At 37.7% G+C, this 12,185-nt stretch overlaps 1 protein-coding gene across 1 annotated transcript in view; it reads left to right on the top strand.

Moving 5' to 3' along the window:
- The window catches only part of LOC131692705 (autophagy-related protein 13 homolog), a 149,572-nt gene that overhangs the window by 105,456 nt on the left and 31,931 nt on the right, over positions 1–12,185 (top strand). Inside the window, exon 3 of the mRNA XM_058979908.1 lies at positions 3,945–4,134. Within this exon, the coding sequence (XP_058835891.1) occupies positions 3,945–4,134 (190 nt within the window). The remainder of the gene's footprint in view (positions 1–3,944; positions 4,135–12,185) is intronic.

Here is a 12,185-nt window from a genome sequence, read left to right as displayed (position 1 = left end):
GAAGGTTTTGTTTAAAACGTGTACTTGCAGATTATGTTTTCAAAAATGCGCCATATTTCAAAACCTGTAGGACCTACAAGTTGGTATCTTCAGAAGATATATTTATAATTACCAGACATACAACTTTGCCGTATACACCATCTTTCTATCTCGTTCCATTAAAAAGTTGAAACAGCGCCGCCCTAGCGACTGATTTCCGAACTAGTATGAAATGATCAAATAAAGCGCTAGATGTCACAAAACAACTTCGCCAATGACACCATAACTCTAAAACGAATTATAAGAAAAGGATGTGTGAATTTTGGGTTAGCCCCTTTTGGACGCTAGGTACCCCAGGGGTTAGCCCCCCGAACTACGATAATGCTCGTGAATTGAAAAGTAGTACATGTAATGATCTTATTTTTTCTAGACAAGATGGGTCAATAAACTACTAAAAAAATAACGTATTTTTACAATAAAAATAATGTTAATTTGGAAATATGGAAGTTTTTTTGATTTCCTGTGAAAAATGCAAAATGTGGGTTAGCCACTTTTGGACGCCAACCATTCACTTATAAACTCAGAAACGCGGTCTCAATCGTGCATCTACAAACACATGTGTTCGTGCAATCATGAATCGATCACATCCGAAAGTAATGAACTTAAAAACGCGGTCTCAAGCGGGAATCTACAAACGCTCATGTCCGCGCGATAATGAATAAGCCACGTCCGGATATCTTTACATTCGCTATTAGCAACCTAGGAACATGCCTTGAAATTGACCAATAAAAAATGAAGCTCATATCTACTAGACAAAACGTCCAATGGCGACATAACTGGGAACTCTAGTGATATGGAGAAATTTACACTTTTCTAGCATATTACTAGCTAATACACTAAAAATTAAGTGTCAGATTTACTGTGCGCGTGCGATTCACGAATGCACGCAAATATGCGAATGGCTGCACGGTTACAAAATCGTATTTATGCATGTGATGTTATATACACGCGACAAACACGTTAACATACAAACACTCGAGCTCTTCGCGATCATCCACGCACTCCTACGTCCCCGATCTTGCAAACAGGATATCATCTCAGTGACTAAGTGAACGTTTTAGCACTTGCAAATTTACAAACGCGGTTTCAAGTGTAAACCAACAGACGCCCGTGTTCGCGCGATCATGAAGCGGGTACGCCCGGAAGTCCCTATTCTCGGCCTAAACAGCCTAGATCCATACCTTCAGTTGGACCTATTAAAAATGACGTCCATATCCACTAGACAACACGTTCCATGGTGACATGACCGGGACCTCTAGTGATATGGAAGAACTGACTCTCTTCTAGCCTCTGAACCGTACACTGAAAATTAAGTATCTAGAAATATGGGGAAAATTACACTTTACTAATATATGAACCATTCACCAAAATTTAAGTATCAGGAGCGCGTGCGATCATTCACGAACACACGCTAATATGCGTATGGCTGCACGGTTATAAAATCATATTTATGCATGCGAAGTTACATACACGCGACAAACTCGTTAACATACAAACGCTCGAGCCTTTCACGATCATCCACGCACATCTACGCCCGCGATCTCGCAAACACGATAACACCCCAATGACTAAGTGATAGTGTTAGCACTCGCAAATTTACATCGCCCATGATCGCGCGATCATGAATCGGGTACGTCTGGATGTCCCTATTCCCGATCAGAATGAAATAACAAGATTGTAACAGAGCACAATTTCTGTAACATATTCTGTTATAAACTAGATCTCGTTAGTAGTTAAAATAACAAAAATTTATAACAAGTAACAATGCGAGATATAGTTTTGAAATATTTCTGTTATGTGTTTCTGATCGGGTTCTCGGCCCTAGTGGCCTAGGTTCATACATTCATTTGAACCAATCAGAAAAAATGACGCTCATATCCACTAGACAGCACGTTCCACGGCATGACCGGGTACTTTAGTGATATGGAAGAACTCACTCTCTTCTAACCAGTCACCGTGGCAAACCGAAAGTTAGCAAAAGTTGAGCAAAGCAAAATTGATGCTAACTTTATTGATGAAATTGAGCATTTTGCGCGATTTGTGCGAGAATTCTGACAAAGAATTCGCTCAAATGCAACAACCGTTTCTGACAGAAGCGTTTAAACCAACCGATGCTGCTCACTTTTATCCAGAAACCAGTCAGGAATGTACGGCTAAGGTCTCTGTACGCTTCCTGCCACATCTTTGTCAGATGTTTTGCTCGATTTGTGCTAAATTCCAACAGGTAGGAATTGCCAGGATCTTTGCACAGTTTATGTCCGAGTTATGCCAGGGTTTTGCTCGGTTCCTGTCAAAATTTGCCAGAAAACGCGAGCGAAACCGAGTTCGACCTAGCTCAACTAACCCGACAGGATACGCGCAGAAATCTGACAGGGCTGCCAAACCAAGACTGACAGAAATTTAGCAGAGCGGTCTCTGTCAGAAAATTTGGCGACTGGGTAGCCTCTGAAACGTACACTGAAAATTTGGTACCAGATTCACGATCCGCGCGCGATCATCATGGTTACAAAATCGAATTTTTACACGCGAAGTTACATACATGCGGCATACAAACGCTAACACGATCGAACAACTTAACCTATAAACACTCAAGCCCTTCACGATGATACACGCGATCGTGAAGTCCCTACGCCCACACATATCTGTACTTTATACTGAATATCAGATTCAGAATCACGGCCTGCTGCAATTGACCTTAAGCAGTGTTTTAGTGTTTGTCGTTTCTTCTGCAATTGTAATGAGTGATTCTGACGGGGAGTCCTCCCAAGAACCGGAAACGGACAACTCTAAAAAATTAAATTTAACAAAATTATATAAATAAATCATCAAATATAAATTGCCAAGCTCGTGTTGGGTTATCATTAAAATTCTTCTGATGTTTAAAATGTACTTTTGATCCAAAGTGACCCGGGTGAAAGTTGTTCCTGTATTCGCTTCAACTTTCTTTTTTTCTTTTCTTGAGTACACCAAATAAAATCATACAGGATTTTTTTGCTCCAGATAATGCTGAAACAAACCTATTAACTGCAGCATCAGTCGCGTGCTGCCGCCTATTTCCGACAAAGAATCGTAAACAACTTACCAACAATAATTGACCATATCATAGCCAACCGGCGTTTTTAATTGAATTGTTTTCCCGATCGAGTGCTGCTATCCGTGCCCGGAGTCAGACACGAAAAACGCCACGTCTGTGGCAGCACGAATCTCTGTGTGTGAATGGGCGTATTTATTGCTGTTGTTGCTATTGTTGCTACTATTTCATCACATACCATCCAAGCGCCATCAGCGAATTCCTCACTCCGTTCAGTGTATACAATGAGCATGCCAGCGTCATTATCATCATTTTGTGCCCGTCATCGCATCAGTGTGTAGGATATTCTATGCGTCTCGTGCTACCGAATTGAAATAGCTATGGTGTGGGACAAATAGTCGCGACCTAACCATTAGACCGTCTCGGAGGCAGAGTCACGGCTTGATCCCCCCTAAGGGGGTTATTCTCACACTAATGTGGACCTTCGCCAACGCTGATATTGGTCCCATACATACACTTGTACTGAATGATGCCAGCTTGACTCGAACTTTTGAATAAAATTCTCACGAGTGCTATTAAACTTGACTCATTTTCCACCTGATATGTACAACACTGTTTCACCCATTGCTACGTTAGTGTAGCGAAGATTGTGTTCAGTGTGCCACCAACTCAATTCGCATACCCTGGAACCATGGCACACTGCGTTAGTCATCGTCGTGCCGAGCAACCGTGTTGTGTATGTGTTTCTCACTTCTAGCAAGCGCAGTACTATACTACCGTAGTCAGCATACTACGACCGACGCAGCTCCTTTCTGCCTACTCAACAACACTAATCGTACTTCTCTCTTTCGTTTTCGGTTTCATTCCGCAACAGGCGATGGTCACAAGCAGTTACGTGTCGGACAGTTGTGCACCCAGATCGGAACGTTAGACATGGCAGTAGCCTACCGCACCAAGATGACAATCTCGCCCACGCAAACCGGACGGGACAATACAATTATGCTGAAGAGCGATCACTTCCTCAAGGATATCAGCCCAAAGCACATTCGCTATAACAAGAAAAAGTAAGTATCTTCTGTGGCGGTGTTTTTTTTCTTTTACCCGGTTGGCAGAGGAGCGAAACCGGATGTGCGAAAAAGATACCATAAGTGACAAGTGTTCGTGAAGAAAAAAATAGTCTATGTTACTCTCAATGCCGCAAAATGCAAATAAGGATTACAGTGAGGACGTGGAGTTCAAATACCGCAATTTTGAATCAGTGTGCAACAGTTCCTAGCGCTAAATGAAAAAGTGTACTAGAATCAATTAGCTGTGAGACTAAAACGTGAAGGCCGTGCGCAAGATCGCAAAGAGCAACGAGTCTTATCATCTTTGTGTTCCTAAGCTTTTGAAAGTCCACTGTCCGCGTAATCAACCAGTGTTTTGATAACGCAAAGCCCCCTACGTGAGCAGTGATAACAGTTTCCTCCCCCTGGGATAGTCCATTTCTAATTAACAACGATAAAAACAGCAGAAAGTTACTAAAATTAAACATCTCACGCCCAACCAGAGATGAAGGCAAAGCAGAGCATCAACAGTACAAATAATATGAAATTTATAAACAACATTTTTGTCAAAAACGACCCTTTGCTCATCTCCGTGTTTCTCAACGCGGCAGCGTTATTTGCGTAAAACAGGCTCAAATGTATTAGTGCGCGCAGTGCAAAAAAAAAAATATCGTCGAAAAGTCGCAAGTTGTCATGTGAGTGATGTCGAAAAAATCATCCTCACTTGGTTGGCAGTTCAGGTATTGCAGAGGTGTGCAGAATGGATTCAGCCGATTTAGCAGCTATAGGCTACAGTGCCTTTTAGCGGCAAATTAGACCGAGGAATATGTGCGTTCATTTGAATAAATGTGTGTTGGGAAATTTTTGGCATCAAAAACTGAACCCAGTTGGAATGTGCAGTAGCGCCACACCGGTTTTTTAAGCTTGAAATTTAAACTATTCGTTTCAGATTTCTAATGAAGTCGCGAGGTATTTCATAAGTCGAATTTTTACATAGTAGTAGGCGGCCAATTTTTCAATGTACAAGATAGATGCAGGGTTAATGTGGCCATTCTACTGATCTTAGAGCTACGAAATCAGGCGCAGGGTTGTGTAAAAACTGCTTGTCACAAGTAAATATCATTTTTTGCTTCAACCATTATAAAAAAAATGCGAACCCGGTATGAACTCTTCAATTTGCACGATAATCAAGCTGTAAAAAGTAAAATTATTCAAGTGTTTATTCATCCTTGTCTACTGCATGATGTAGCAATTTAATATTAGTGTATACAGTCACACTGGTGAGGATTTCTGCTTGAATACCAACGATTTTCTATCTGTTCACAAGTACGCGAAGAGATAATTTCACAACTTACTGTAAATTATGATGTTTAAGGAGTGGCCCCATTTAGTAATGCAATAGTAGATACTGCATACATTCAAGCTATGGATTTATTAAGCTACTCGAAAGCTGATTGTTGTGCTTATTTAAAGATCCCGTTATAATTTCGAATATTTGACTGACTTTCTCCGAAGTCTGCATATGCGACGGTGATAATTGTTTTCGTATGCCATACGGATGAATATTTTGATGGACATATTTTTCGCGGATTTTAGTAAATTTTTGCCGAACACCTGTAGCTCTTTTTCATTCATTCAATTCGAAATAAAGGACTACATAAATTGCAAGTAGGAAGTGAAACTAGTGGTGCGACAGTGCGAACAGTGGATATAGCACTTTTATGATTATTCAGTCGTTGTACGTTCGATCCCGACAAGAGAGTTTTCTGAGTGTCAGATGTCATAGTACTAGCCATTGTCCTGAATGCTACGAATCGGCTGCAAAATTTGATGTAACAAAAAGCGAAGGCTTTGCTGAAATGTGTAGCACGGTGTCTTTTTTTAACAACTTTATGCAAAAAAATTCAGCATCTCTGAAACTTCAGGATATGAAAGAATGGGCTTTCCCCTTTCATTTGAAACCAAAATCAAAATAATCCGTCGGGGGGTCTAGAGCAACTTTTTTTTTGAAGTTTTTTTTCGTGAAAACATAGATTTTACAATGGAACTAGTTCATATTTCTGTCCCTAGATGGTGCTTTAGACATTCGAATTCGTTTAAAGGTGAGAATCTAATAGATTATTTAATTGTCTACAACTTTGTTACCAACTAAAAACCGATTTGAAATTATCCCGAAAAGTAGTTTAAAATTTTAACGAATTCTAAGTCTAAGTTAGTTTCACAGAAGACACAGAAGACTGATTTGTCAATTCACAAGCACTTTTTTATTTGTCAAATAGTTGTGTTTAGTTCAATTGTGAATTCAGCGGAAATTGAGGGCTTGTAAAGTCATCTTTTAGCTGAAAATTATAATTCCCTGATACAGGGCACCATTCATATTTTTAGGATGAGTAGTTTTAGATAAGTGTTGACCAAACTAGTATGATATAAATATTCTTTTTCATGATGGTAATTCGCGATTCCTCCCGCAGAAACAGCCTTTTCAATTATGTATGCCTTCTTTTTCATTTTTTCGATTGTTCTCAGGGATGACTGATAACTATTCTTACATGAATCTCCTACTCTGTTAGCATCTTCATATAAAATTGACTTGTCCTGAACTTCAACCTTTTTATTTGAACAAACTCAATAAAACTTTTAACGCACCATTGCAATATTTCGCGGATTTCATTGCAACGCTTGGTTAAAAACGCTGATTATCCGTTTTCAAAATTCACTCAATGTGACAAACAGTGAACTTTGAGTTTTTGGAGTTTGAGTTTTTGGATCAAGATAAATTTTTTTTGGGATATATTCGAGGACTTCTATGTATATAAGGTTATTGTTGTACTCAAATCATATTTTGTTTTCAAAAGTAATACATATCGTATAATCTAGGATCAATTTAGTAACGATATCTCGCATAATTGATAGGAAATCGCCGTAAAATCCAACTGCCACAATATGCTTTGCGGAGAAAATTTGAATAAATCATTTCACACTAACCACTAATTTGGACAGTTACAGCTGTGGTTTGCGTTAAATTAGAAACGGTGTGTCCCGACATTTCGTCTTCAACAGAATTAGCTGACCTTAGCGATCATAACCTAAATTATACGACGTATGGTCCTTTCTAAAAAAAACCCGTGTAACAAAACATAAATGTAAGCAAACCCTTGTAACCAAGCAATACCTTCCGATGAATGGTAGTCCCTTCGAACCTATCGGGAAAGATTACAAATCAAAAGCACAAATAGTTTTCTGACTCTGTCAAACATCCTAATTTTCAGAAGTTCAATTAGAATTGTCAACGTAATGAATCCCGTCTAATATTTTCATGTCACTAAACCCAATTATTTTTTTTGGAAGTGCGAGAAAACATATTTCCAAACCACTAGGCCTCGTGCGAAACTGTCTTAGATATAACTTTGTTAATATCTTAAACAACTTTTCCGGATGATTTCAGAACAATTTTTAGTGGTCAACAAACTTGTAGAAAATTAAATTTTCTATCAAATTCTCACTTTTAGTGTTGTTCGTATGTATAAAGCGCCATCTAGGGACAGAAATATGCACTATCCCCAGTAGTAAAACCTATATTGTTACGAAAAAAAATTAAAAAAAAAAAAAGTTGCTCTGGACCCCCCGACGGATTATTTTGATCTTAGTTGCAAATGAAAGGGGAAAGCCCATTCTTTCATATTCCGAAGTTTCAGAGATGCTGAATTTTTTGGCATAAAATTGTTCTAATAAATACACCGTGTGTAGGTGATAGTAGTATTGATAGCAAAGGTCTTCACTTGCGATGTTTACTGAAAAAAATTAGTTGTGATGTTTGAAATAAACGTAACTTACAATGTAATTCTTAGCAGAACTACTCATGTTTGGCAAAAGCATAGTTCGGCTTCCGCTATACGATTATCAACTAGTTATCAATCATGCGGAACTAAAATTTTTTACATAGAATAGACGAGCGTTTATTCATCTCATTAGTCAAGATGTCACATCATTTCGTTGATAATTCGACTTAGAGTGACTAGATTGCGCTTAAATAGGTATCATCATCTTTGCTTCGTTCCTAAGAAGCAGTACAGTTAAAATTTTTGCCTGGAAAATGTAAAGTACTTCCGTTTGAGCGAAACGAAAAGCCGAGTATAACATACCCAAATTCATCCTACCAGTTGAGATAATGCGTTGAATAGAGATAGCAGATACTGCTCTAACTATGTGTTCAAATGGGTGGGATGAATCCTCTAGCTAAGATGAATTAGGGAGCAGTAACCCTATCTTTAGAAAGAAATCTACTCAGCTTTGAAAACATAGAAAATCATTTTTTCCACGAAGATAATTTCGCCTGTTTGACTGCAACTACATATTCCTGTCCTGAATCATGCGTATTCGACAGATTTAAATTTTCGTATCATTACGTTTAGTTTACTCAAAAGAATAATAAAATTTCAACGTAAAAATGTATTTTCAATCTTGAAACTCGTAGAAAATAGTGTCTCCAAATAATCAGGAATGTAAATTAGTGTAAAAGAATCAACATAGCCAAAGACTGCAAATTAATCTAGCGTTCTTGTAAAAGATAACTGAATTATAAAGGTTCTAATTTTGTTCCATTTAAAAAATGAGGCTGGGGGTCTAATGGAGATGTTACTGAAATTTTGGCATCGTATTATTGGTTTTTATCAAGCTTTGGACAATTGAATTTTTCAATTGAAGCTTGTCAAAATCAGAAGTCAAATAGTATGCTTGAATCCTCACCTCTTCTAGGAACTCCGGTACCAATCAAGCTGATTCATGTAATTAAGTTTTCTCAGTTGTCAGTCATATACTCTTACAAATCGAGGAATTATGATATTCATGACAATCCGGTTTTATTCATAATAATTTTTCGACCAACAAGAAATCATAATTCCACTCACTTTAACAGTTGTCATTAAAAGCTACTTTGTGGTTTTGAATCAAAAATTGTTAGTTTCATGGTACAGTGATCATTGGTTTAAGGGTAATCTATTAATCCTCGGTTCTACATTTCCTTTGTGGAACCTAACCTTCAGTTTCGATTGCCTTCGCATCAAATTCTTAGTGCATAGAACAATGTCAGAGCTAGGTCTACGATGCTGCTGCCCCCCCAAAAATCCTTCCTGGCTGGGACCCGAACATATATCGAATAGATTAATACACCATCACCTAATCCTCTGAACCACCAGACCGATCAATCAGTGGCACTCTGACTAATGAAATAAATTAGGGATCGTCCGTCATACGTATCAATTGAGATAAAATTCCCAAACACATTCAAGGCAATTTTATTCGGTCATGAATGGTGGTTTAAATATTGTATTGTAGATGATATAACGTCATATTTAATTGGGCTACTTCGAAATTGGTTCTGGATGAACGGAGGAACATAATGATCAGATCACATTCTTGTGAGGCCATGGGTTCACGGGAATCTATTCCAGAGTGACCGTTTCGGGGCTGAGCAAACAGATGATATCGTAATGATATGAAGCAATCTACGGAGATTACAACAACAAGGTACGTAGATGCTGTCCTGTGCTGATGTTACATTCTATATCATGAATGAGCACGATTCTTTGTACGCATAGCCTGTGTTAAACCAAAGGCAATTTTATACTAAAAACAAAAGCTTATTCTTATTATTGACATTCGAATAGTATTAGAAAACAAATTAGTTTCGTTTACTTATCTTCGTTAAAGATACATAACCAAAAAGTTAGTTTTCACATAAAAAATTCCATGAAAATGTGAAAAAAAGATTTACACTCAATTCAGTTTGGTGTTTTGGCGGATGCACGAATCGTTGAAATTGTCATTCGAACAGCGCTAATTCCGTTCCCGAAATTAGTTGCAAGTTTGCTAAATTAGCGCCAACGATTAGACAATGGAAACGAGGTGTATCAACTGGCAATGGTTTTCATAGCTAGGTAGTTGGAGAGTATGAGGCAGTATGAGAAACAACTTCAGGTCGTTTGCAACCAGTCGGGATTACAAAGCAAACGTCATTAAAATTTTTATGAAAAGCAACGGCTCAAGATTACTGCTTTGTGGCACTGCGGAACGATAAGTACAGCAATTTGACTTAGTATTTCCCAATCCACAGAAAAAGAACTGTTTCTGAGATGATTTGGGCCGTTCGATGAAATTTTATAAAAAGTCTCAATCCTTCAAAATGTTAGCAGAGTTTAATAAATTGTCATCAGTGTTATCAAAAAACATATGTGACGCAGAAAATCCTCCAATTTACCACGGCCGCGGGACAAGTTGGCGGTACATCAGAGAAAGAAATGAAACAGAAATAAAGTTGTTTAAAAAGTTAGAGAAGTATCGGACGTCGAGAGCGGGCATAGTGTGATTGGTAAATCGATTGCCTTATACCGCAGCTCAACTCGGTCCGATTCCCAACACGGCAGATAGAGATTTTCTAAAGAGAATTTGAAAAGAAGCGGAAGGGTAAAACTTCAACATCCATATAAAAAGTATCAAAGATTGTTCCAAAATGCTGTAATGCGCATTTTTTCGGGTCAAGTTATCGGCATTTGGACATCGATGCCTGTCTTATATTCAGAGCAATTTATCAAAATTCCGCTTTAGCAAAATACTCAAGCAAACGATTTATTTCGTTGGAGTGAATTGGGCATAGTAGATGATTAATCGTCACCAACAACCAAATCTTTGTTTTAAAAAAAATGAGGAAGATAAATTTTATGAGTGTCTATAAAACATGTCGGATACTTAAAACCCTTCTCGTACACTATCGAAAAATGTAATAGTCCGTGGAATAGTTTGATACTAATAATAAATATGACCTCTCAGCGCTTGCTTGATTCTGAATGTACGAAAGTCACATTGTCACGTGTCACGTGAGTATTAAATTTTGTCTACCTTATATATCTCAAGTTCCCCATTTTTTAGCATGTTTGTGTCTTCGGCAAAGTTGGTCTTGGATTCTTAGCAGGACGGTGTCTTCGGCTATGTTGCTCTAGAGATCAAAACCAACGAGGTGGCATACGCGGTGCATTCTGCCACTAGATAGCGCTAGTACGCTGGATATTTTTTCAATCTAATATATCTCGGATTTTTTGAAAGCTGTGTTTTCGGCAAAGTTTCTGTTGCGTAGAGCTTCCATTTCCCGTTGGTTTTCAGCATTCCGGAATTCGGGAAATAAATAGGAAATTTCCCGGGAAATCCTCCTTTTATTTTCATTTCAAGAAAACAAGTTATTGAAAATAAAGTAATAAATTGAATAGTATTCAAACTCGATTGATTGTTCTAAACAGTTGTCTGAATATGTAGATTTGGCGATTTGAATCATTTGATAACTCATCACTCAGCTTATACAACATCAATTTCTGTTGGAAGATGTTTCTTCGATGCATGTATATAGGGCATTGCAAAAAAAAAATTTTTTTTGAATTCTCAAAGGCCCCCCCTCTCATATTGTGACAAATGTCAAAGTAAGCTCAGATGCCAAATTTCACATCATTTGGACAATTTTAGACCCCCGCCCACTTCGCTTGAAATTTTTGAAATTGGTAATATGGGAAAATATGGAGGAAAAATATATTAAATGCTATAACTTTTGAAGTAGCAATCAGAAAATTAAAATTTATACCTCTTTTTAAAGTAAATAACCTTAGTATTTGAAGGAAGACATTCCTGTTTCTAGACAAATAGGGGAAAGTGGGGTACTGAGTCATTTTGGCCTCAAAATTTCCTATTTTTAATAATTTTTCTGCTCCGTGATGCAAATCACACATATTTTGGAGTTTTTATAATGTAAAAAAATCTCAGAAATCGAACGGAACCTTTCTGACCTTTGTCCGAATACGGGAAGTTGGGGTTATAGGGCCTTTTGTCATTAATATTAAATTTTATCGTGCATATATCTATTATTCTTCAATAAATTGTCATGAAATGTACCTTGTTAAACGTGAAAAATCCTTAGGAACACAACAAAAATAGATTCGTTATCCGTAAAATTCAGAAACATCAAATTATCTTATATATAGTCTCGATTTTACATTTTTATCATATGTGCATATTAACTCCATTTAACA

Source organism: Topomyia yanbarensis, chromosome 3 (genome assembly GCF_030247195.1).
Source record: "Topomyia yanbarensis strain Yona2022 chromosome 3, ASM3024719v1, whole genome shotgun sequence".
NCBI classification, from domain to species: domain Eukaryota; kingdom Metazoa; phylum Arthropoda; class Insecta; order Diptera; family Culicidae; genus Topomyia; species Topomyia yanbarensis.
This window is presented reverse-complemented; position numbering and strand designations above follow the sequence as displayed.